Source organism: Eublepharis macularius, chromosome 4, assembly GCF_028583425.1.
Source record: "Eublepharis macularius isolate TG4126 chromosome 4, MPM_Emac_v1.0, whole genome shotgun sequence".
Taxonomy (NCBI): Eukaryota; Metazoa; Chordata; class Lepidosauria; order Squamata; family Eublepharidae; genus Eublepharis; species Eublepharis macularius.
Window position 1 is genome coordinate 95,150,723 of NC_072793.1, and position 25,681 is coordinate 95,176,403.

General features: G+C 42.9%; 1 protein-coding gene across 1 annotated transcript; it reads right to left on the bottom strand.

Annotated features, from left to right (window-relative positions):
* Positions 1 to 11,173: 11,173 nt before the first annotated feature.
* Positions 11,174 to 12,379, bottom strand: LOC129327620 (actin-3-like). The gene has a single exon (XM_054976375.1). It carries the CDS (start codon positions 12,377 to 12,379, stop codon positions 11,174 to 11,176), a length of 1,206 nt encoding a protein of 401 aa, XP_054832350.1.
* Positions 12,380 to 25,681: the final 13,302 nt, after the last annotated feature.

A 25,681-nucleotide genomic window follows, 5' to 3' on the forward strand; every position in this document is an offset into this window, starting at 1 on the left:
CTTTTCTCTGAAGAATGTTTGAGAAACTTCTCATCCACTAGGAGAAAAGGAATGGGGATGACAACTCCTGTCACTGGCATTTTGGGTATCAGAATGATGGCAAGTGTCTTCTTTGATACTTATTAGCATTGCTGGCCATTACCTTACATTTATGAGTGTGGATTTATCAAAACTGGCAGCAAGAGGAGCTACTACAACTCTTGATACACAATTGTCACTCCAGCAGGTTCTCCACATGACCAAACTATGTTTGGGTTTTTAATGAATTGGGTCTGGGACGGGTCTCCCGTCAAGCAGCTGTGGGGAATGGCTTTTTGAAAATAAAGAAGAGCCCAAACAGGCTCAGAATGCCACCATGGAGGAAGAAAGAGCTCCTGACTCTCCACTTAGCTGTTTTCCTGTGTTGAAATAGTGCTGGGGAGAGTTACTTGCCCATTTTTGCTGCTTCACGTGGACAAAATACTCAACATGTAATCTGGCTTACCAGGGCTTTTTTTCTGGGAAAAGAGTGGTGGAACTCTCTATTATTACACGTGCACATGCAAAGCGCGCACATGCTCCTGGAAATGCTTGATGATGTCACTTCCGGAAGTAATGTCACTCCCGGAAGTGACACCGCTTCCCGGAAGTGACGCCCTTCTCGGAACCCAGCACAATGCACTATGAAGAGATAAATGTTAGTAAGCTTGGAAAATTACATTATTATGAGAAAGGTTTTTTTCTTTCTTTCTGTATCCTCTGCAAAAAGTGAAATCTTCCATTCCCTTTCCCAAACATTTCATTTCTTTGGAATCATATTTTAAAATATGCAAGAAGGAGGGGGCCTCTAAAAATCCAAAACCCGTCTCACAAATCTAAATTCTAACAGATTCCTTCTGCTAGCATAGAAAAAAAAATCCAAAATTCTTTCTCAAAATTCCAGAGTCTGAAATGCCTAACCTAATGAACATTGAATTTTCAAGTTTTCAGTGAGGATTTTGCTTTACTGGAGCAATTCAAAATTAGATACTCAACTTTAGCTGCATTAGATTTAGTTTAAAATGGCTTTTTTTGTTGCCTGCCAATTCTACCTTACCAATGGCTAAGCTGTTGTGACATTGTGAAATGCTCATAAATATTCCAACGTCCCAGACAAACAATATTCATAAAAACTTCCTTAACATCCATATGTCTACTGCAATTTCAGTGATGTTAATCAGCTGAGGGTGGGGAGAACCATTTGAGTTACAGCTATTAAGACACAAGAACACCTATATGCTGATGAATATATTGATGAAAGCCTTCTGTGACTTGGACACAGCTATCCATTCCTAGCATAAAACTGGAATAACCATAACTGATATTTTAACTAATACAAATAACCATGTGTGTGTTATGTGCCGTCAAGTCGTCTCTGATCTATGGCGACCCTATGAATGAAAGACCTCCAAAACGTTCTATCTCTAACAGATCTACTCAGATCCTGCAGACTGGAGGATGTAGCTTCTTTTATTGAGTCAAGCCATCTCGTTTTAGGTCTTCCTCTTTTCCTGCTGCCTTCCACTTTTCCTAGCATTATTGACTTTTCCAGAGAATCTTGTCTTCTCATGATGTGACCAAAGTACGATAGCTTTAGTCTTGTCATTTTAGCTTCTAAGGAGAATTCAGGCTTGATTTGATCTAGTACCCACTTATTTCTCTTTTTGGCTGTCCATGGTATCCGCAAAACTCTCCTCTAGCACCACATTTCAAATGAATCAATTTTTTTCCTGTCAGCTTTCTTTACCGTCCAACTTTCACATCCATACATGGCATACACTCCACCTTCTTCTAGATCTAATCCAGCTTTCCTTATGATATACTCTGCATAGAGGTTGAACAGGTAGGGAGATAATATGCATCCTTGTCTGACACCCTTGCCAATTGGAAACCATTGTTTCCCCATATTCTGTCCTGACAGTAGCCTCTTGTCCCAGAGTACAGGTTGCACATCAAAACAATCAGATGTTGTGGAACCCCCATTTCTTTTAAGACTCTCCATAGCTTTTCGTGAGCTACACAGTCAAAAGCTTTGCTGTAATCTATAAAACACAGGCTGATTTTCTTCTGAAACTCCCTGGTATGTTCCATTAGCCATTGTAAATTTGCAATGTGATCTCTGGTGCCTCTTCCTTTTCTGAATCCAGCTTGAACATCTGGCACTTCTCGTTCCATATATAGTAAGAGTCTTTGCTGTATAATTTAGAGCATCACTTTGCTTATATGGGAAATTAACACAATTATCTGATAGTTGCTGCACTCCTTAGTGCCCCCTTTTTGGGGGAGTGGAATGTAGACTGAGTGTTTCCAGTCGGTGGGCCATTGTTTTGTTTTCCATATTTGTTGGCATATTCTTGTTAAGATTCTGATGGACTCCATTTCTGTGGCTTGAAATAGCTCTATTGGGATTCCATCTACTCCTGGTGCTTTGTTTCTCTCAATTGCTTTGAGTGCAGCTTTTACCTCACTTTCTAGGATTTCTGGTTCTTCATCAAAAGATTTTTCATCAAAAGTATCTGTAATCCTTCCATCTCTTTTGTAGAGTTTCTCAGTGTATTGTTTCCATCCTTCCTTTATTTTGTTCTGATCAGATACTGTATTTCCATGTTGATCTTTCAGCATCCTGAGCTGTGGCTTGAATTTCCCTTTAATTTCTTGGATCTTTTGAAACAAATCTCTTGTTCTTCCTTTTTTGTTGTTCTATTTCTTTGCACTGATTATTATAATAGATTTCTTTGTCTCTGCATGCAAGCCACTGAAAAGCTGCATTTAGAGTTTTGACCCTATTTCTGTTGCCTTTTGTTTTTGCTTCTTGTTTACCTTTTGCAATTTTAAAAGTTTCCTCAGACATCCATTTAGGCTTCTCCTTTCTTTTGGCTACAGGAATAGTCTTTGCACATCCTTCCTTGATATTATCTCTAGTTTCAGCCCATAGTTCTTCTGGCTCATGATCAATTAAACTTAAGATTGCAAATCTGTTCCTTACCTGGTCTTTAAATTCTTCAGGAATATTATTTAGATTGTATTTTGGCACTATGGTTCTTTTAGTGTTTCTCTTCAGCTCTTCAGTTTTTGATATTAGCAACTCATGATCTGTATCACAATCAGCTCCTGGTCTTGTTTTAGCTGAGAGAATAGAGCCTCTCCATCTACTGCTTCTAATTATTTGGTTCCAGTATTGGTCACCCGGTGATTTCCACATATACAATCATTTTTTTGGTTGCCTGAAGCATGTATTAGCAATGAACAGGTTGTTGGCTTCACAAAATTCTATGAGCCGCTCTCCTGCTTCATTTCGTGATCCTAATCCAAATTTCCCAACTATGTTTGATTCTGCTTTATCACCTACTTTTGCATTCCAGTCGCCTATGATTATCAGCATATCTTGTTTAGGTGTGTGGTCAATTTCTTCTTGGACACTTGCGTAAAAGTTTTCTATTTCTTCCTCCTCAGCAGCCGTAGTTGGAGCATAAACTTGAATGGTGGTTATGTTAACAGGCTTTCCCTGAAGTCTGATTGATATTACTCAGTCAGACTTTGCGTTGTAGCTCTTAACTGCTTGTGCTATATCTCGCCTCATTATTAGGGCAACACCGTTTCTTTTGAGTTCATTTCTGCAGTAAAACACGGTGTGATTTTCTGACTGAAAAGGTCCTGAGTCGGTCCACATTAGTTCACTCACACCCAGGACTGCAATGTTTAAACGTTCCATTTCTTTACGATTTCTAGTGTACCCGTTTTCATACTTCTCATGTTCCATGTTCCCATTATGTGTGTCGCACAGCTTTGGATGTTCCTTTTGCATCTATTCACATCTGCAACTGGATGTCTTTTCAGCTTTAATCCAGTCCCATCATTAAGAATAGTGCTATTTGTACTTGTCCTTCACTCTTCACCAGTAGCCAATTGAGTGCCATCCAACCTGTGGGTCCTGTCTTCCAGCACTATATCTTTTTCCATTTTGGATTGTCTCATCATAGGGTTTTCAAGGTAAGGGATTAGCAGAAGTGGTTTACCATTGCCTTCTTCCGCTTCGCAGTACTAACCAGGGTTAATTGAAGTGACACTGCTGTTGTCTGTGAAAGTTCCTCCACTAGTATCACTTTCCACTACTGCTGCTGCCCAGTAGCTATCCTTCAAGAATTCCTCCACTTCCATCACTATTGGAACATTCAATTCTCTCCTGCTGATGTGACTGTTGATTCTTGAAGAGGGTGGATACATCTTAGTCTGGTATCTCAGCTTTGACCATTCCGCCTTGAGTGACTCTTCCAGAAGTTTAGACTGTGCTCCTGATGGTGTTGCTCTTAGCTTCACTGACACACTCAAACCCCCTCACCACATTAAGGTGTGTATCCAGGAAGGGGACAAATAACCATAACTGACATATTTAACTAACACAGAACCAATTTGCATTCAAAAGCTGTGGGAACCATAACAATATCAACTTCAGTTAATAAAAGAATGAAAGCAACACACACATGCACACATGTGCGTGCACATACACAGCCCCACCCACCCCCTGAAAAGAAAGTAGAATGAATTCAAAGCAGCACACACACACAGCCCCCCACAGCCCATGAAAACAAAGCAGAATGAACTCAAAGCAGCACACACACAGAGCTCACACCCCCTATGAAAAGAAAGCAGAATGAACTCAAAGCAGCACATATACACACAGAACCCCCTGAATGAGATGAAAGCAGAATGAACTCAAAGCAGCTTAGCCTCCTCTGGAGAGCCGGCCCCAGCAGCTCTGCTTGCACTCTCTCTCTCTCACACTCTCACGAATGAAAAAAAAAAGCAGAATGAACTCAAAGCAGCGAAACCTCCTCTACAGAGTTTGTGCTGGGCCCCAGCTTGCGCTCTCGCTCTCTCTGTCTCTCTCTGTCTCATGAATTAAAAAAAAGCAGAATTAATTCAAAGCAGCTAAGACTCCTCTGCAGAGCCTGCAGGGCCGAAAGAGGAAGGAATCACGTGGGCAGATTCTAGAGCTGCCGGAACTGTGTTCCGGAGCATTCCCCCTCAAAAAACCACAGTGTAGGTCACATGTACAAAGCCAGTGTGAATTCTTACTAATTACACTCAGCAGTGTGTCCTGGAAATAGGAAGTTAGACCATCGTCCTCTCTGTGCCCAGAAGCTTTACGGTGTATCTAGTGTAATAAAGGACTGATTGAAGCACAGAGAATTTTTCCTACTTTGATACTTCAAATATTCAGAAGTAAAACAGGGGAAAAATCATTTATTGGAGCAATCAGGGAAAAACTCTCCCTGACCCCAGGAGACAGCTGAAATGGCATTGTGTTAGAGATCAAGCAGCCATTGGATCACAAATTGAGAAGCATAAGAAATATACACGCCAAGTGTGGGAGGTTCATTGACAGATTTCTGAGGGATCGCTTCTATTCCTCATATTCTGTTACCACCAATTTGCTGCTAGTGGGTTCTGTATGGTAGATGGGTGGGCCTTTGTTTTCACCTACCCTCTCAGTGTGGATATGCTGAATTATATTTGTTGACCCTTAGGGGATCTTTAGAAATAAGAATTTTCCTGGATGTAAAATGAAGACTTGTACTTCTTAAAACCTTAATAAAAGAACAATAACAATAACAAGTGATGTAAAATACAGATTGCATTCCTAACAGAAAGAAGAACAGGATGGTGAGTCAGAGATGCCAGCTACAGCCAATGCAGCTCTGCTGGGGAAGGCAAGGCACATAGCCAGGCAGAAACAAGATCTGCAGAATGCTGGTCAGCTCCCAGGCAGACAACTTGTTCTGACAACCTGCAGAGCAGAACTAAGAGCTAGATTAGGCACAATTAGGATCCACAATTAGTCTTCTTTGCAGATCAAAGCTGCTGGGTGGGGAAGAAGGAAAAACTTAATGCAACTTCACATGGTTGACTTTTTTGTGTAGAATAGAAGCATCTATATGGTATCAGTGGCTTGTATTCTATCCCTTCTTAGAGCAAACATTGAAACCTTCCTCCATCTTAAACAGCCATCCTCCTACTTCCAGTGGAACAGCCACTTAATGTCAAGGAAGGCTACCTAGACTACAGGAAGTTCCTCCAGCCTATGACAGGCCATATGCCAGTATGTTTTTCTCCATGGGACAGTCAATACCTCTAGAAGAATTACTGAGGTCACGAAAATGACCTCCACAGCACTGCAGCTCTGAACTGATTTCTCTGCTTTTTCATGGATTAATAGATTTAAAACGGAATGTGTTAAGGCCAAATAAAAGATCTCCAGTGTCACGTCTAGTTTGGTTCTCAGCCATATAATGTTAAATCTTTATCCTGGAGTTGAGCACTCTTCTTGGAAAGTCTGTTTGCATCTCAGATGAGGGGGAATAGGAGAATTTAGGTCTCAGGCAACTGATGGAATGGATCCTCAAAGTACAGGATGACCATTTAGGATGCCTGAACTGTAGGTGCCTGGTTCCCCCTCTGACAAGGTGGCATTGGAATCTGTTCATCTGCAAACAGGATGAGATTTCAGATCCCTGAAGCAAATTCTCTGACTGTTGTATCTTCCAGGTCAGTGCTGGGATCATAACCAAGGGCCAGGAATGTGACAGCACTTTCTTCCAAGTCAATATTTGGTTGCTAGTTTCGGCCGTAACAGTAGAGTCATATATCATTATTAGCAATTATCCATCTTTGTAAAGTGATGAGAGTTACAGCATTTCTCTGGGCAATTTGGATTACATCAAATTACATTTCCATATATATAAGGAAAATGTTAAAAATGTGGAGCTCTGTCAAGATCCTGAACAGAAACCAGCAATAGAAGAACAATTCTATTGGGAGAAGTGAATTCTTTACTGAAGTACACACTGGTTACAAAACGAAAGGAATATGGAAGTCTTCTAGGGAGTAGTGACAATGTGAGTCTTTGACAGCTGTAAAAACCTATGGCACACTGTCTCTGTGTGTATTATGTGCTATCAAGTCACTTCTGACTTACAGTGACCTGATGAATGAAAGACTCCAAAACATCCTATCATTAACATACTTGCTCAGACCTTGCAAACTGGAGGATGTGGCTGCGTTTATTAAGTCAAACCCTCTCATTTTGGGTCGTTCTCTTTTCCTACTGCCTTCAACTTTTCCTAGCATTATTGACTTTTCCAGGAAGCCTTGTCTTCTCATGATGTGACCAAAGTATGCTAGCCTCAGTTTTGTCATTTTAGCTTCTAGGGAGAATTCAGGATATGATCTAGAATCCATTTATTTGTCTTTTTGGCTATCCATGTATCTGCAAAACTGTCCTCCAGCACCACATTTCAAATGAATCAATTTTCTTCCTGTCAGCTTTCTTCACTGTTCAACTTTCATATCCACACATAGTAATGGGGAACACCATAGCGTGGATTATCTTGATCTTGGTCCCCAGAGTGACATCTTTATCCGTAAGGATCTTTTCTATTTCCTTCATGGCTGCCCTTCCAAGTCACAATCTCCTTCTGATTTCTTGGTTGCAGTCCCCCTTTTGGTTGATGACTGAGCCAAGGAATAGAAAATCTTTAACAATTTCAGTTTATTCATTGACAACCTTAAAATTGTGTAATTCCTCAGTAGTCATTACCTTTGTCTTCTTGATGTTCAGTTGTAATGCTGTTTTGGCATTTTCTCCCTTTCACCATCAGTAGTTATTTCAACTCTTCACTGTTTTTTGCCACTAGTATGGCATAATCTGCATACCTCAAATTGTTAATATTCCTTCCACCAATTTTCACACCATCTTCTTATCCCCTTAACAATACATTGTATTTGCTGTTCCAACATGCTGCCCAGTTTTGCTATTACAACAAGCTTGGAGTTTTGTAGTTTCTCCTTCTTAATGCATTAAATGTACTGTTGGCATTTCTCTAAGGTTCATTTAATGTGTTATATGCATTTTTTCACATCCAGAGATGTTCACTCAGGAAACAAATGCCAGTTGTAAGGTATGCAGTGTATTTTTCCTGCTCTCTGTATACATCTATTACAGTATACATACATTTCCTCTATGTTGGAAAAATTAAATGCCTGAAGGACCAGGTGGGCTGGGAAATGCACTCAATGGCAAACCTTTCTCTGGAATATTGGACAGAATTCTGCCTTTACATGGCAAGTTGTTCTACAGCTTAACCACTTTAGTAGCATCCCCTTGGGCTGAAGCATTTCTCATGTGGGATGATGAGTGGTATCAGGGTCAAGCCAAGATCTAGACTAGGAGGGAGTATTTTCCAGCTCTGTGTCAGTAGTTATCTTTGGAGCTAGAGCCAGAGGCTTATGATGGATGCTGGAAAAGCTGGAGTACAGGAGCCAGGTAGGAGCAGAAGACCAGGCACCTGGTATTTATATCAAGCTGAGCCAATGTAGAGACTTCATGCTGCCTGCCAATCACAGGATCCAACATGAAGCACCTTCTTCCCTTCTGCACCTCAAAAGGGGTCTCTGAGGCCAGAGCATGCACAGTCCATAGCAGCTCATTAGTCCCAGCCTCATGTTAGTTCAATCGACACTATCCCTTACATTCTGCTGAACAGCCGAATCTCCACTAGAGCACTCTGGCTGAAAGCTTGGGTGCATTTCAGCCAATGCTGAGAGGGGCTGCACTCCACACAGGCAAGAGCTATGATCACACTAACTGCCGACCACCTATGTCTGTAATTAACTGCTGGGTAAGCATGGGGGAATTAGCACTGCTCTGGAGACTCAGCTTCTAATCAGGAGTTTAATCATACAGCCTGCAAACAGCAAGATACACAGTTATTAATCTTTGCACTGTGCAGTAACCTCAAGTATAATTCCCAATTAATCAGTGGGAGGTAGACGCAACTCAATATTTACAAGATGTCTACTAGTGTTTAGCATTAATATGATTATAGAGATTTCACTCATGCAGTTTATGGGGTCAACTGAGCCTGGATTCTCTTCTTCAGACCATCCAGTAGCCCCTGTGACTGTTATACTGGCAAATCTTTGCAAACTATAATCTGAACAGCAACCAGAAAGTGCAATTCCATTTTGCCCAACTGTTTCTTAGAGCTGAGCTACATGCTGCACTTACCGTGTGGGGAAAAAAATCCCAGCTGCATTTATTCAGAACTACAAAGGCTTCCTCCTGACATGCAAATAATCATACCTGCAGGAAAGAGAAGCCACTATCTGGCTTCCTCCTGCTGCTGTTGACCTCCCTCCTCTCACAGCTCATCTTTTCCCACAAGTAGAAGGGGGGAGAAAATTAGCTTTGATAAAATGATTGGCTCTCATGGAGTTTTGATGCATGAAGTCAACCAAAGATGTTACAGAGCCACAGAAAACATGAGAGAACAAGGAGACATGCTTTTGTGCACACACTGTTTTCCTCCCTTCTCTCATGGCCTCTAGCAATTTTCCTTTATTCCTGTCTGTTGTTACTTCTCTCGCATCATCCTTTGGCAAAGCCCTTCAGGTTCTCAGAATATATTGAAGCTGTATCATTTCTGGTTAGTTTTGATATTTGTTTCCCAAGCAAAGCATACAATTAGCTCCAACCACACTGGCCATATTAAGCATGTAGCTAATTTTGATATAGCTGAAGACACTGGCACTTCAAACCAAGGGGGAGTTTGAAAGTCTGAAACCCACACGAACGCTTTCAAGGAAGCCCTTTATCCAGCAGCTCTGGGGGAAACTCCACCAAGCACCTGGGCTTCTGGCATGTAGAATACAGCACATGTACTGAAAAAGTTCTTTGGCCCTTGGTTTGAATCTCTATTGCACACATATAAATGGGATTCTGTGTAAGCAGAGAAAGGTTTTTTGCTACTCATGACACTGACACAAGAGAGAAAATGGCCCATTTCAATTAATATGGGAATCTGAGCTTCAGATCCTGTTTCCTTGGCTCAATTCCATGTGATCAGCCATCTGATCAACCTCTTTCTGATGGAGCTAAAGAGAGAGAGAGAGAGTGTGTGTTCAGACCAAGCTGGGTGGCAGCTTAGGCAATGACTCATAGCACAACACACAGGATCAGTGTGCATTTAAATTTGCCATGGCAACAAATAGTCCACCAGAGTAATTACATAGATTGTCATGGAGACAGGGCAAGAGAAATAGAATTAGTTCCCCATTCTTTGGGGAGAGGGAGACCATCCCCAAAATTCCTGTTATTTATCCCCAGGGACAGGAGAAAAGAGATTTTGGACCTCCAACCTTGAAGAGATGCTCTCATGCAGGTATCTGATCTGCAGCAATATTATCTTCAGTTAAGAAATAGCAATAAATGTATTGCATCAACATTTTACAGAAGGTGCAAACATGAAAGATAACAATAAATTTAGGCAAAACAGAGGAGCTTGATAATGCCTTTGTTGCCCCCCATTACACATAGCCATGAAGCTACATGACTGCATATCCTATGTCACCAGCCCTATAACCTCTCCCTCCTTGCTAATTCTGAAGAAATATCACCCTTTGCCACAGAGAAGCACAAATTTGCTGAATCTGTAATGTGCTTTGCCCATAGCTCAGCTTTGGTTAACCTTGGTATATGCATCATCATCAAGAATTGTATTTATTAGTAGTGGTGTTAATGAGCAACAGCCCACATACAGTGTACAATGGCTAGGTTTTAATTCCTGTGTTACTTTATCCAAAGTCCCAACACCTACAGTGTTTCTGTGCAGTGGCTGGCTTACATGTTGAGTTGTTCTCTCAGCCAATGAGTGCTGGCTGCCTATCCAAAGGGCAAGAGTGTGTGAGGGGAAGATGGGCAGGAGAAACCATCTGAAATATGAGCGAGGAGTCATGAATTCAGGAGAAGGATGTGCTGACCCACCTTTGGGGGGCATGAAGCAACAGGGCAGGGAGGAAAGCCATGCATGATGTGTAAATCTTTGAATTTCTGTTTGTGAGAAATATGACACCTTTTCCTTGTCGTTAAAAGACTACAATTTTCTGTAATAACTACATTTTAATATCTGTGGCCCAGTTAAACACCTCTTACATATGAACAGGACTTGACAAATTCCTGGTTACTCTCAGGTCTCAACCCATCTGTAGAGGATGGAGTAGGGGACAGCTGAACTGATGCAGAAGGCTGATTTAGAGAAGATTCCTTTGTGACATCCCTCTCTCATCCACAGACCATCACCACACCTTCCTTCCTTTATCAGAAGCAATGCCGGTGAACAACGAAAGGCCCCTTTTCATTGTAGGCCTGACGGTTGATCCAGATATTCTGGAAGGAGTTGAGTGAGGCTACGATGGAGCCACCCAGCCACGCAGAAAATATTCGGTTGGGGGAAGCCAGGATGCCCACTTTGCTTGTTGGCTCCATCTTTTGAACCTCCTTTTTAATTCTTTCAGAGAAGCCACGGAGCATGGTCGTGCCACCGGCCAGCAGCACATTAGAAAGCAGATTGGCTTGTCTCTCTGGCTTACATTTCTTGATACTATTCATGGCTTGAACATGAAGCCCCACCTCTGGGAAGCCTAGCATGGTGGGATTAAAGAGGACTTCCGTGCAGCGAAAGCGTTCATTGCTAATGGAAATGACTTGCTTGTCAGGTAGGGTGTAGTCCATGAGGTATTTTTTCTCATCTGCATTCAGTTCAGACTCATAATCCTCAGGGATATAACAACATTTCTCCTTGATCTGACACACTACATCCATCTCATTCTTTTGAAAAGGATTTCCACTTTCTCCCATCAGCTTGGCCAGATATTCTGTCAGGGCATTGCCAGCTATATCAAGTCGGTAGGTAGCATGAGGCAAGATGTATCCATCATGGACAGGAGCAGTGTAGGATGTCCCATATCCAGAGCCAATCACTAGCCCACCTGTGCGCCCATAGGAGTAGACTGACAGAAGGGACTGGTGAGCAACAAACATGGCTGGCACCTCAAAGTTCTCAAAGAGTAGCTCGGCCATTTTCTCCCGATTGGTGGTTGGGGACATGGGGGCATCTGTGACCAGCACAGCCAGTTCTTCAGGGCACACTCTGAGCTCTGTATAGAAGACATGGTGCCACAGCATCTCTAGGGCATCCCAGTCTGTCACTACACCATGGGTCATCACCACATGTGTACTTACCTCCGCTTTCTTCTGTGGAATGTTGTTTCCAATGTAGTACAAAGGGCTGTCCTTGGTCTTGTACCTGGGCACCCCCACTATACTTGGTACAATGGATCTTGGTTTCTCATCCCCAGCAAGCCCACTCTTGGTATAGCCAGTGCCTGTGTCTATTATGACGGCAGCATAGTCCTTATACTTCTCTGCTGATCCTGATGTGGAGGTTGAGGGACTGTTCTTTGAGCTAGGCTTGTGGCTTGCAGGAAAAGGACCAGGACTCTTTGACTTCTTAGGGTAGCTCATTGTCAAAAAGGGCCATTTTTGAGACTATCCTACTTATCTCTGACACTGTCACCAGACCTGGCACCAGCACAGCAGCCTCTCTGTTAAAGAGGGAGTGCTTGTATCAGCATAGAAGGCAGGTATCATGTTACCATGGCAATTGTCCATGACACAGTCAGAATGCGATGACATCACAACAGTGGAGTGGTGACCTCTGGTGAGATACCAAGAAGTATTCAGGTAGTTCTTTCTGCCGGATCAAATTTTCCTCCTTTTGATAGTTATACCCACACTGGTAGTTGGAATTGGAAGCTTTTAGAAGGCAGGATAGTGTATGTGTTGCATTTGTGGTATTCACGCTTTTTACATTGTCCCATGAATATATCAGGGCAGTTGGCATATATCTTTGACCTGAAGATGCCCCAGCCCCTTCTATCTCCCTGTCCCCCTTGGAGATAAGATTATGTAATTTTCTTAAGGGTATGGTCTTCTTGCTTAGTTCCTTGAAGTACAGGCAAAAGTTTAGAATAAGAACTATCAATCAATAGTAATGCAGTTGACTCTCTCAAGCTAAAGAAGCTCTTTCTCCTCTGTCCACAGGAATTGACTTTTAAAAAAATCTGTGTGGCTAATCTGCCTACAGATGTGCTTAATTCCTTCTGACTGGCAGAGAAGCAGCGTGGTTCTCCTTGCATTCAGCTAGCTTTGTCTTTAAAGCAACTGTTTCCAACCCCCTGCAGGTGAGCCTGGGACATCCAAAGCTAAGCAGGCAGCGTGTTCAAGTTGGCAGCAGAGCTGGGGGCAGCAGTGTGTACTTAGTATGCTGTTGAACTTGTCAAATTTACTATATAGCATTTTGTAGTCCTAATGTATGCCATATGAGCTTCCATCATAGACAAGAGCAAACATAACATACTGTCTGCAATGACCTAATCAAGGTGAGATGTAAGCATTTCTCATCACTGAATAGAAGTGGAGGAATCTGAACACAATTGCTACCAGTTGTGGGAGCCATCCATCTGGACTACCCAATGATTTTTCATCTGTTCTCCAAGCATCTACTGTAGCTTCAACAGGGAACTTGTTGATGTTCAAAAGACCAGGGTAATGCAAAACCAGAACAATGGAATAACAGGTTTCCTTAAAAAGCATGTCATGTAAATCTGAGATACTTAGTGGCTATGTGATGCTGTTCAGTGATACCTAGCAGCTATGCTATGGTGCATAACAGCTTCTTAAAGGATCTGTTGTATCAGTCTTAAAGAGAGACAATGAAGTGACAAAAATATTGAATCTTTGAAGTTCTGAGGCATTTTCCTTCAGTGTACCAGTTCTTTGCTTGTGGCTCACTGTGGCTTGCATCATGTTTGGCTGTAGCTCCCTTTTAGGAGTGTTTAGTATTGCAGCTGCATAAGGTATGAAACAGCACTATGGCCTGAACTTAAGAGGCAGCAACCATAGCAGTGGCAGAAGCACTGCTATGATATTGTTATGGGGTGGGGGGAGTCACAGTGTGGGCTTCCATATAGTCTGGACTCCCATTAACCATGGGAGGGAATGGTGCAGCAGAAATAGCTGTATACTTAAACCATATTGGTTTTCCGATCTTCCATCACTATAATGCCTTAAAATTTTGTTCTTCATAAAATCATTTGCTCAATCAGTCAGAAAATCCATTCTGTAGTCATAACGTTATGAGATTTCAAAATTCTGATTTCAATTATTTATTGCAAAAAGGCAAATTAAAAGTACATGCACATTGAGTAAAATTAGACTGTTCTGTAGAATATTGTTCCAAAATAAAAGTAGCCACCACTTGCCCACCTTCACATTGAATTCAAGACTATATTTTTTAAAAATATGACATTCCCCTTGCAATCTGAGGTGGTGAGTTCTGTCACCTCAGTCTACTGCCTCAATCTGCATAATTCAAAAATAGCTCTTAGACTGAATCCAGAATTCCTTACCTAAGATCTGAACTTTGCATATAGGAAAATGAAGCAGGAGAGAGATGATAGAGCCTTGAGGTAGTAGAATGAACTGTACTGCTACAGGCTGCAGATGAGTAGGTATCAAAGTTTTGAATGCTCTCTTTCAATTTTTTTTATACCTCTCTGCAAGTAAAAAACTGGCATAGAAGTGAGAAGGCTGGGCATGTTCTCGGGACCTGGTGTGTAAGTTTTCTCATTTTAAGAGAGTATTCAAAAATGCAATCTCCCATCTGTAATCTGAAATATTATATTTAACCACATTAACTTGCTACCACCTCATGCCTACCTCCTCCTTTTGCATAAATCTGACCTATATTAGCCTGGTACCTCAGCATAATTAACAGAAGTGCTTTTCTTTTTTTTCAAGAAATGAACCAACCCTGTCCCAACAGGAAGAGAACTGAGAAGGTTCATGCCTTCCAGCCTCATCTCCTCAGCCTGCTCATTGTCACTGAGATGTCTCAGCCCATGGAAGTGTGAGAAGACTGATATTGAGGGTTATGGTTTAGGGGAAGATGTGAGAAGGCGCTCACAATAAAGAACACTTGTGAGATATCTTCATATTCTCTTAAGGTGTTGCACAAGTATTCTTCTCTTAGTATAGGCCAGTCTGCCATGCCTGTCCATTTACCCTTTTAACCATCCAAGGAGAACTGCAACAGCCACTTGTCTACATCCCCATCCATGTCCTTATAACTTGTTGCTATAGGCGCTCTATAGAGTTAAGGGAAATGTTCTACACAGATTATGTTAGGCTATTTTTTATTCTAGGCAGGTGTAATGTTCTTTGCAAATGGCCTGTCTAGAATGAGAATAATAGTCTCTCTAATTGCTTATACCCAGTGGTTTTCTCGTGCTTTTGTTGTGATTTGTTAAAGCACAGAATTAAGACAGAGAAGAAGGATCCACAAATACTTTCTTGGGTATATGTCTGCCCCTGGCATCTCTGACGGCCAGTGACATTTTCTGGCATGTGTCTCCTGTTCTCATTTATTCAGGGAAGAACACTTTGAATCTTAGAGACCTTGACTTCTTGTGCTGAAATATGTTCTTTTCTGTGACTGGTTTGATATGCTAAGGTGTTTGTCACTTCTTCGCTGGTTGGATAAGTATGCCAGCATGACCAGGATGCGTGATCTTAAATATCATTTCTATTCATCCATGTAATTCTGAAAGTTGCTGTACACCCCTCCCAACCCCTCAATGTTCAAGCCACAAAGTATCAATTTAGTCACAGTTTGTTTAAGACAAATGAGAACAAAGTGAATTCATTAAGAAAAGAAAGCATCTCTTTATGGAAAAGGCATGTTATTTTATATATTAAAAAAAATTCTACCTTGCTTTTTGGCTACCAGACCACAAAATGATTAACAATAATAGCACATAAAAACAGTAATTTAAAATAAAATAACAATAAATTGTAACCAAATAATATTCAAACAAATCTCAAGGACCAGCGGAGGAGAGAACAAAGGCATCCAGAAAAACAAAAACATTAAAAATAATTGATTAGTGCCGAATATCTGCTGTAATATCTAACTGGATGCCTGAAAGCTAGGAGGGCAGAGCTTATTGGGATCTCCCTGTCTAAAGGGTTCATATGAGGAACACCTTTGTATGTGGTAGTGGAGCAAGATAAAAATAAAAGCTTCACATGCATTGGTATGTTCCCAACTTGTTAGTGCAGCAGAATGAAACCCAGTACAATTCTAAGCAAAGTTATTCCAGTCTGCTTAGTAACTCTGCTTAGAAAAGTATGGTAAGAGACTGAGTTGTGAATCCAGAAGTGTCTTCTTTGATTCTCACCTCTGTTGTAAGTTCACCAGGTGGCCTTAGGCAAGCCATGTTCTCTGAGCTCTTGGTACTCCTCTCCAAAATACGTTACATAGAGGTGCAACGATTATGGTGAAATGTTGACTGTGACCTGATCCTTATGTTGCCACAGCAGAGTGAGAGGCCACTTCCCTGCAGTCTGGCCCCATGCCATGGATCAAGGAACCATCTAGGGACGATGATGTGCTTCCTTCTATGTTGGCTTGTCCTCTAGAACTGCAGCATGCAAAATGACCAGCTACTCTGCACTCTACCTAGGACATTAACATGCAAATGACTGCCAGGGTTGCATGTTGTATTTGCCTGCTACAAGTCGTCCCTTTGATACTTTTCCAGGTGTTATACTTTCAGTGGATTACTCTGCTTGTTTGCATGAAACACCTGAGTGAGCATATGTGTAAAGTAGTGGAAGAAACAAAAGCATCAGCACCCTCTCTTCATTTTTTATCCTGGCCATCTGTTCTGGGGAACAAATTCTTTGAATTGTAGTCTCCTGCCCTCCTTGCAAGCTGAACCGGAGAGACCAGCAAGTCAGAGAACTATTGGGAAGTTCAATTTTTGCTTGGCATTCAGCCCTAGCTCCAGTTTTGCCCTCTTTACAGAAGTGGAACTGAATGAGAAAGAAAGGATGTTCAGGGGTGTGAAGAATCACAAGGATCTATTTTGTTCATTACAGGTTTCCAAAGGTTTACTTGCAGTAAATGAGGCATATTGTTCTCACATACAAGTTTATACCCTTCTGTACATTTTTGCACACAGTCCTGTATACCTGTGTAGAAAAACATTCGTAAGAAGTAGACCCTACTTTTCCACTGAAACAAACTACAACACCCCTTCCATCCTACACAACACTGTCTGATCTCCATCCAAAATGAAAGATTTGTTCTCCCTCTGAGGCGGAGGACATCTTGGGTGATTCCCACCATCCAATCAGGGAGGCAGGAACTAACTTTCTTCCTCTTCCTGTCTAGCCTGTGGGACCACCCTCTCTTCAGTTCTGTTCCCGCCTCCAGGGAGAGCAGTTCTGCAGCAGACTAGCTCTGCTGCCTTTTTTCTCTCTATCTCTTATTTATCTTTCTTCTTCCTCAAATCATTCTTTACCTTACTCCTTACTTACTTCATTACCTTACTCTACTCCCATTTCCTCTTCTTTTACTCCTCTTGCCAAAGAAAGAAAAGAAGAGGAAGAGGTGGTCTCTAGAGAGTCATCGGACTCTGAGGAAAGCTTCATGGAGAAGAATTTGGGCTGTTCCCACGGAGAGCCATCCTTCCGGTGGCGGGAACAGGCCCAGCCAGCACCAGCATGCCTCTGAGGCTGTATGGGTTCCCTGGCAAGGAGAATATGGGCTGTTCCCATGGAGTGCCGTCCTACCGATGGCGGGAACAGGCCCAGCCGGCACCAACATGCCTCTGAGGCTGTATGTGTTCCCCGGCAAGGAAATGGCCTTGGAAGAGACGCAGGCCTCTCAACAGCTCCATCTTCCACAGAGGGAGCTTGTTAAAACAGCGTGCCTCAGCCAGCCAGCTGAGAACAGCGCCACCTGGTGGAGCTCAATATTGGCGGGAAACAACGCAATGCACTTGCCAATCTCCTGGCAGGAGAAACATGGCTGAAATATAATCCAGACGCCCAGAGCTCCAGCCGACAAGCCCAGGAGGGCCACGTAAGTGTTCCCCCGAGCGTGTTATACCTCCAGAATTCCTGTCAGCAATTAGACTGGCTGTGAGGGAGGAAATCCTGTTACTTTACCAGTCAGAAGCACCTTAGCCCTATAAAGATTCCAGGAATCTCCTCCGCCCTTGCTCCATGTGAATGTGCCCATGCCAATCTCCTGCCTGGAGATTTTACAGCAGGCCTTTCCCCTTTGGATTTAGCCCTGCTTTTACAACAGGATCTAGCCCTGCCTTTCCCTGTCAGATGGGTAATGTATAAAGGGCGCAATTTTGCTGGTGTCTTTGAACCTTTTAACTCTTAAGACTAACCAGGAGAGAGGAAATAGTGGTGTGGTGTCTACCTCCTCCTCCCTCCATGAGTAAGGCTGTAGCTCTGTGGAAGAGCTTCTGCTTTGTATGCAAAAGATCCAGGTTTGTTCCCCTTAACTCCAGTTTAAGAGATTAGGTAGATGAGAAGAAAAAAAAAAAAAACCTCTTTCTGAGACCCTGGTGACCTGCTGCCAGTCTGAGGAGAGAACACTGACCGATGGTCTGAGTCAGAATAAGGCAGTTTGTAACGTTTATAAGTCAGGGATCCCCACGGAGCAGGGGAATCACCCTCAGATGGAGTTTGTAATGACAGGGAGAAGGATGAATTCCTTCAGATGTGGAAAAGGAAGAAATATCCCTACCAGAACAGTCAGTCCAGCTGTCAGAATCTGAGGTCTACCAGTATTTACACCTAAGACATTCTCAGCCTTAGAGCTGTAAAAATTAGCCTTGGGGGAGTAGGACCCTTAGACTGGGAATACTAAATCCAGCCCAGGGAAACGAGTCACTTCCTCGTGAAGGTTCCTCAGGAAAGGTCCTCCCATTTCCAGAATATTTGTGGAGAAGGTTCAAGGCTGAGTGTTCTACACCATAAGCCAATTAATAATCCCCAAACTTGGTCCCCCCCCCCCAAAAAACCCTGTACTTACTACCTTTTTTGCTATGAGTTGTTGCAGGTACCTGCGATGGAACCTCCAGTGGCTACTCTTCAGTCATCTGGGCTCTGGTCAGAAGATGGGTAAGGATCAGTCAGAGACCACTTAGACAAGAAGAGAGAGGCCATGCTAACAAGAGCTCACGAGTCCGTGACCATGGCTATTAAGGCTACAGCTATTGTCTCTATTGCCTCAAGAGTGTCAGGAGTATGGATCTGGAAACTGATCCAACTCCTCCTGTACAACAATAGCTGCCCCCATTGAAGGGGCAAACAGAAATGTAAGGGCCAATACCTTCAAGACAGACATCATCCTGGATACATTTACCTTTTTCTTCTAGGATTATGGTCTTGACAGCAGTGACAAGCTGGCACGCTTGAGTAAGAGCATGGCCAGCAGATTCACACTCTAAAATTAGCATCCTGGCTTACCTCTTTCAGAGAGACAAGCTATTTGGGGGTGCCCTGGGAAAGATCTAGATTGAGACCTAGGACAGAGGAATGTGTTGCCAAAAACACTCAAACAGTCTGAGAGGAGATCCATTGGACCTCAGCCTTTTATTCATAACACACACTACTAAGGTCCAGACAAGATTCCAAATGGCCATCCTGAGGTTAATCTAGGCAACCCTTTAATAAGGGTGTGTGTATCTTTTTAAGACCACACTTGTAGTATAACGGTTAAATAACTGAACAGTGATGCAGTACTCTGCAGGTTTACTTCTCACCGCTGCCATGAACTTGCCACATGGTCTTGGATAAACCAGTCCTCTCAGTCCCAGCTCTCCAGCTGTATTGTGGGGATAATGCTTACCTTTTCCCAAGATCAAACAGACAGTTCTCCACACGGGGAAAGAGATCAACCTTAATACCCAGATCTCTAAGACAGAACTTGCTAGCTGTCCCGTGAGAGGCCAACTACTCTTTACCATCAAGCTTAAGTTGACAAGCAGGCAGGCCTTACACATAGTCTCACAAGGCTATTCCATACAATTTGAAAGCTGCCCTCCAGAAAGGGGTCTACTCAATCTTCTTCTCAGTCCCTAAAAAGAATAGGGACTGGAGGGTGTTATTAGACCTCAAGTTTTTTGAACAAGTTTATCAAATTATATCACTTCTGAATGGAGACTCTGTGCTCAGTCGCAGTGACTAATCAATCAGAAGAACACATGACATCTACAGATCTCACAGAGACATACCTCCATGTACCAATTCTGACAGCCCATCAAAATTATCTAAGATTTTATGTTTTTAAAATAAATAATAATAATAATAATAATAATAATAATAATAAAAACAAAAATTGGCAGTTCTGAGCCATCCTGTTTTGGCCTGTCCATCACACCAAGAGTATTTACAAAATTCATGTTCAACCCCATCATACGTTTCAGAGACGGGGTATTCATGTTCACTTGTACCCAGATGATCTCCTGATCGGTTCAAGAGAAAATCTCACCACAACACTCAATTCACCATTCAGTTCCTACAAGCTTGAACACCTGGGTTAGATCACAGTCACCAAAAGGGTTTTTTCTATCCCTCACCAAAGAAAAGGTCAGGAAGACCAAACTGCTGACTGAGACTGTCATCAGAGTGCAAAATCACTTCTCACAACACTACTGAAACTGATGGGTTTGCTAGTTGCTACCTACAATGCAATACCTTTGGGGTCGTCTATAGGCAAGACCACTTCAGACCTTACTTAGATCTGATTAACAACAGATCATGGAGAAGACAGATCTTCCCATTCAGATACCACTTCAGATCAAAACCCATCTGAGCTAAGGTCACCAACCCAATACAAAGCAAAAGATTCATGATCCTTCAAGAACAACAAATATTTACAGGTGTAAGAATCAGGTTAGGCATGTCTTCCTATCAATGACATAGAAAGGGGAGCAATTTGTCTGGCCCTTTTCCAGTTCAGAGCTCTGTATGGACAAGGTTGCAGAAAAAATATATATAAACAAGCAGGGGGGATTCAAGACCTTGAAGTGACACAGGTGGCAGCAAGGATACTTACCTGGGAGGATGGTCACCTAGCTTCAATCAGAACTGTACACATCAAAGGCATATCCAATGCCCAGGCAGACTGGCTGAGGGGACAACGGGTATAGTCCCTTAAGAAACATCTCATAACATTGCACTTCACAACACCTCATGAACCTGTGTGCGCCCCAACACAGCCATCAACTACTGGGGTACATGACAAGATTTGTTCTACTCACAAGCAGATGCCCTGACATTGCAGTGGCCAGTAGGCCTCCTCTATGTATTACTACCCTTACCAGTAACAGACCATGCCTTTCCACCCTCCAACAGATGGTGATATTTCCACCTCTCATCCTACTGACCTATCCGGTCAAGTTACAGCAGGGGCCGATTTGGCTCTCTCATTTAGACTTATTCTGCTTAACCGTGTGGAAATAGAAAGGAACACCTTCCTAAGATGGGAATATTTCTGAGAGGTGACCAACACTCTCCTAGCATTCAGAAAACAGTTTATGCTCAGAATTTACAACTCTTATTGGGAAGCCCTCATTCAGTAGACATTTTACACAGCCCTGACCAAGCATCCATTTGAACCAGTCAAGGATGTTCCCCTGAGAAGGCCGAGAATGAAGACTATCTTCCTTATTATGTTCGCGTCTGCCAGAAGATTTAGTCAGACCTGAACTCTGTATCTTTCCCAATAGTAAGGTGATGCCTCGTACTGTCTTCCAAAACCGTATTCCAAACTGCATAGTTTGCAAGAGATAAGGCTACCATATTTATACCTGTACCCTAAATAGATTAGGGAGGGGCTCTGACACAACCTAGATGTCAGAAGGAGGATTAAGGCCTCTGCTCCGAATATTGCAATTTAGAAAGTCAGTCTTACTGTTCTTAAATATATCTCATCTCAGTTTAGGGAAGAAAATGTCTTCAGCAGCAGTAGGTGCCAATAGCAAAACATACACTATCGAAACTCCTAAAAACTCTTTTTGCAGAGGTTCCTTGTGGGATACCAGCTCACTCTTTGAGGGATGCTACTACCAGTGCAGCGTTACACGGGAACACTTTTGTAGAAGGCTGCAAGTTTGTCAGTCTTGACCTTATTAAGATGCTACAAATCGAATCTATATGATTCTGCGGACAGCGACTGTAGTGGAAAAGTACTGCAGTGCGTGATCATGGATGAAGACCACATCCCACCCAGAAACTGGAAACTGCTTTGGGAGCACCCAAGATGTCCTCCGCCTCAGAGGGAGAACGGACCTTTGGACACTTACCATGAAGGGTCCTTCTCCTCTGAGGAAAGGAGGACATCTTGCCCTCCCCGGGTCTCTGTCCTTCTCTACCCTGCTGCCTCATTCTTATACCTCCTCCGGGTTATGCTTTATTTACAGTACATGTTAATGCAACAGGTGTTTTTTCTCTCAGTATTAACAGTTGCTGAATGATAAATTCAATGTTACTGCTTTGTGGAGTCACCTGAACTGAAGAGAGGGTGGTCCCACAGGCTAGACAGGAAGAGGAAGAAAGTTAGTTCCTGCCTCCCTGATTGGATGGTGGGAATCACCCAAGATGTCCTCCTTTCCTCAGAGGAGAAGGACCCTTCACGGTAAGTGTCCAAAGGTCCGTTTTCTCTTCACTACTCCAAACAAAAAGGCAGCCAGTTCCATATTCTGTGAGATGCAATTGCTCTTTGTTTATTTACATTTATTTATTTGTATTTACTTAGTGCCTTTCTCACGAGATTCAAGACAGATTACATAGTATAAGTCACTGATTGAGACATTCAATAAACAATACAATAGACTCTATTGTATTGAATAGAGTAAGGAATGGATAGCAGAAATTAGAAAACAAGCAGAAATTCAGTACAGAGCTGAAAAACAGTGCTGAAACAGAAAATAAGCAGATTGGTACAGTATATAGTTCCTACCCCTGTACCAATGCAACTCTATGAATCGTTTCTATACAGCATAACTCAGTGACTTGTATAAGAAAGCCCTCCTGAATAATTCAGTTTTGCACAGTTTGTGAAGACCTAGGAGAACAAGAGTTTTCTCAACATCTTCAGAAAGACCTTTTCCTAAGGTGAGGACCACTAGAGAAAATGCATATGTATGATCAGCTCTTGGTTTTGCCCATTTGCAGGGTGGCACCTGCCAAAGGTCCTGTTCAGATGAAGGAAGCTGCCATGGTGGAACACAGGGAGAGAGGTGGTCACACAGATTTGAGGGACCAAGGCCATGAGAGCCTGGTAACCAATGGGTAGCCAATGGAGTGACTGCAAAATGGGTGTAATATGCATGTTCCACCACGTTCCTAATAATAATTGAGCTGCGGTGTTCTACACCAAATGGAGTCTCTGAGTTGACTTTGAGGACAGACCTATGTATAGTGGATTGCGATAGTAAAGTCTTGGATCCAAATGGCCAGATCAGTTGTGTCAAGTTAGGGAGACGACTTTGGGGCTAGATTGAGTTTGGAGAAGGCTTTTTTTTTGCAGCTGCATTAACTTGCTTTTCTAACTGTAGTCCTGGGTCCTAGGCTGCTGCTGCTGCTGCTGCTGCTGCTGTTGTTATTATTTCAATTTATAAACTGCCCATCCTCAGGGGCTCTGGGCGGTGAACAACTGATAAAATCAATAAAAACAAGAAAACAATTCTAAAATCAACATACAATAAACAATAATAAAATAAATTAACCAAATACATTAAGGTGCAATGGTGGGGAGAACCCCACCCCACCCCAAAGGTGGGAGGCCAACATGGCGCCGCCCCCTTCAACCACTGAACGCCTGGTGAAACAGCTCTGTCTTACAGGCCCAGCAGAACGATAATATGTCTCGCTGGGCCCGAGTCTCCATTGACAGAGTGTTCCACCAGGCTGGGGCCAGGACTGAAAAGGCCCTGGCCCTGGTTGAAGCGAGGCAGGCTTCCTTAGGGCTGGGGACCACCAGTAAACATTTATCCGCTGATCGAAGCAGTCTCCGGGGAACATACAGGGAGAGGCGGTCCTGAAGATATGCCGGTCCCAACACACTCAGGGCTTTAAAGGTAAGAACCAATACCTTGAACCTGATTCGGAATTCAACCGGAAGCCAGAGCAGCTGGCGCAGGACAGGTGTGATATGTGACTGGTAGGATATACCAGTCCGGACCTGCGCTGCTGCATTCTGGACCAGTTGTAGTTTCTGGATCAGGCCCAGGGGTAGCCCAGCTTAGAGTGAGTTACAGTAATCTAGCCTGGAGGTGACCGTTGCATGGATCACTGTAGCCAGGTCCTGGGGCATCAGGTAGGGGGCAAGTTGCCTGATCTGATGAAGATGGAAAAATGCAGACTTGGCAACTGCCGTGACCTGGGCCTCCATCGACAGGGAGGCATCCAGGAGCATGCCCAGACCCTTAACCACTGGCAAAGTTGCCAGTGGTGTCCCATCCAGGGCAGGGAGCTGGATCCCAACATCTGGCAGCCCCCGTCCCAGCTGCAGGACCTCCGTCTTCACTGGGTTCAGTTTCAGCCTGCTCTGTTTCAACCATGCCATGCCGTCTTAAATGAGTCTGCTAGAGTCAATTGAACCATATCAAAAGTTGGGGAGTACAATGTCCTTCAAAATCTTAACCTTCCCAACCGCATTACTTCTGTCCTGTCTGGGTTCAATTTGTTCACTTTCAGACAACTGACTACAGCTTTTATGCAGCAGTTTAAAACCTCTACTGTATCACCAGGGGATTTGGTGCCATCCAGTTCCATATTTATGAATAATTTCTCCTAAAGACTTTACAAAGAAGTTGAATAACATGGGGGAACGCTGTGAGATAATTCCACAATGAAGATAGCTGGTCTCCAACAGAAACTTTTTGAGGCTATTCCATGAGGAATGATTTAAATCAGTGCGTGACATCCCTTGATTCCTACTTCTGCCTCCAAACAGCTCAACAGGATGGCATGATCTACTGTATCAAAGGCAACCGACAGATCCAGGAGGAGCAACAAAGAAGCATAGCCTTTGTCTAAATTCAGATAGAGGTCATCAACTAAAGCTACTGGAGCCATCTCCTTCCATATCCTGGCCTGAAACCAAACTAAAAAGTTATCCAAGAAGACCTGGAGCTGGTCTGCTACTGCTCTCTCAAACACTTTGCCTAGAAAGGGCAGATTAGAAACTTCGTGAACACCAGTTTTTTTGTTATGTATGTTCTTGTTGCTTCTGCAAGTTGAGAGAGAATGAGTGACAGTAGACTCATAAGGTTGTTTTTCTCCCCAACAAAGCCTACAGTGTGTATGGAAAGTTGTGCGATCCATTCATCCCCTTGCTGGACACCTACGTTCAATTCTTCTATATGAGTGTCTGAGTGCTAATATTTTTCAAGTTAGAGAATTGGCTTAGGCTACCAGGAACAAAGCTGGTGGAATTTGGTACATCATGAAACCATTCTGATGAACTCTCATGTTTTCCTTGCATAATTTGGAGTTGGGGAGTTAAATATAAAGGCTTGAGCACAATTTGTTCAACCTTCAGCTAGCAATAATGTTAACCCCACACCAAAGCCTCACTGTGCATATCTGCCAGGGCTCCAGTATGTTCCCTCTAGTAGCCCACTGTCGGCATGCATTTTTGTCTGGAATCAGAGTCAGAAGGTGAGGTTCCTTGATACACTAGGTGACTGGCATCACTCACATAAAAATAATTCTGATGAGCAAGTTGGCAGGTGCAGGTAGGCATGTGCAGCTGCTAAGTGGATGCTAGTGGTCCAGGATCTGTGAGCTTACTTGACAGCAAAATGAACTAAGGGAAGGCCCTGATCAAAGAGAGATGAACACAGTATGGGAATAAACTTGCCAATGTGTATTTATGTACCACTGCAC

Bases quoted from the DNA above. Each gene is read 5' to 3' on its own strand.
- LOC129327620 (XM_054976375.1), bottom strand. From the start codon at position 12,379: ATGAGCTACCCTAAGAAGTCAAAGAGTCCTGGTCCTTTTCCTGCAAGC.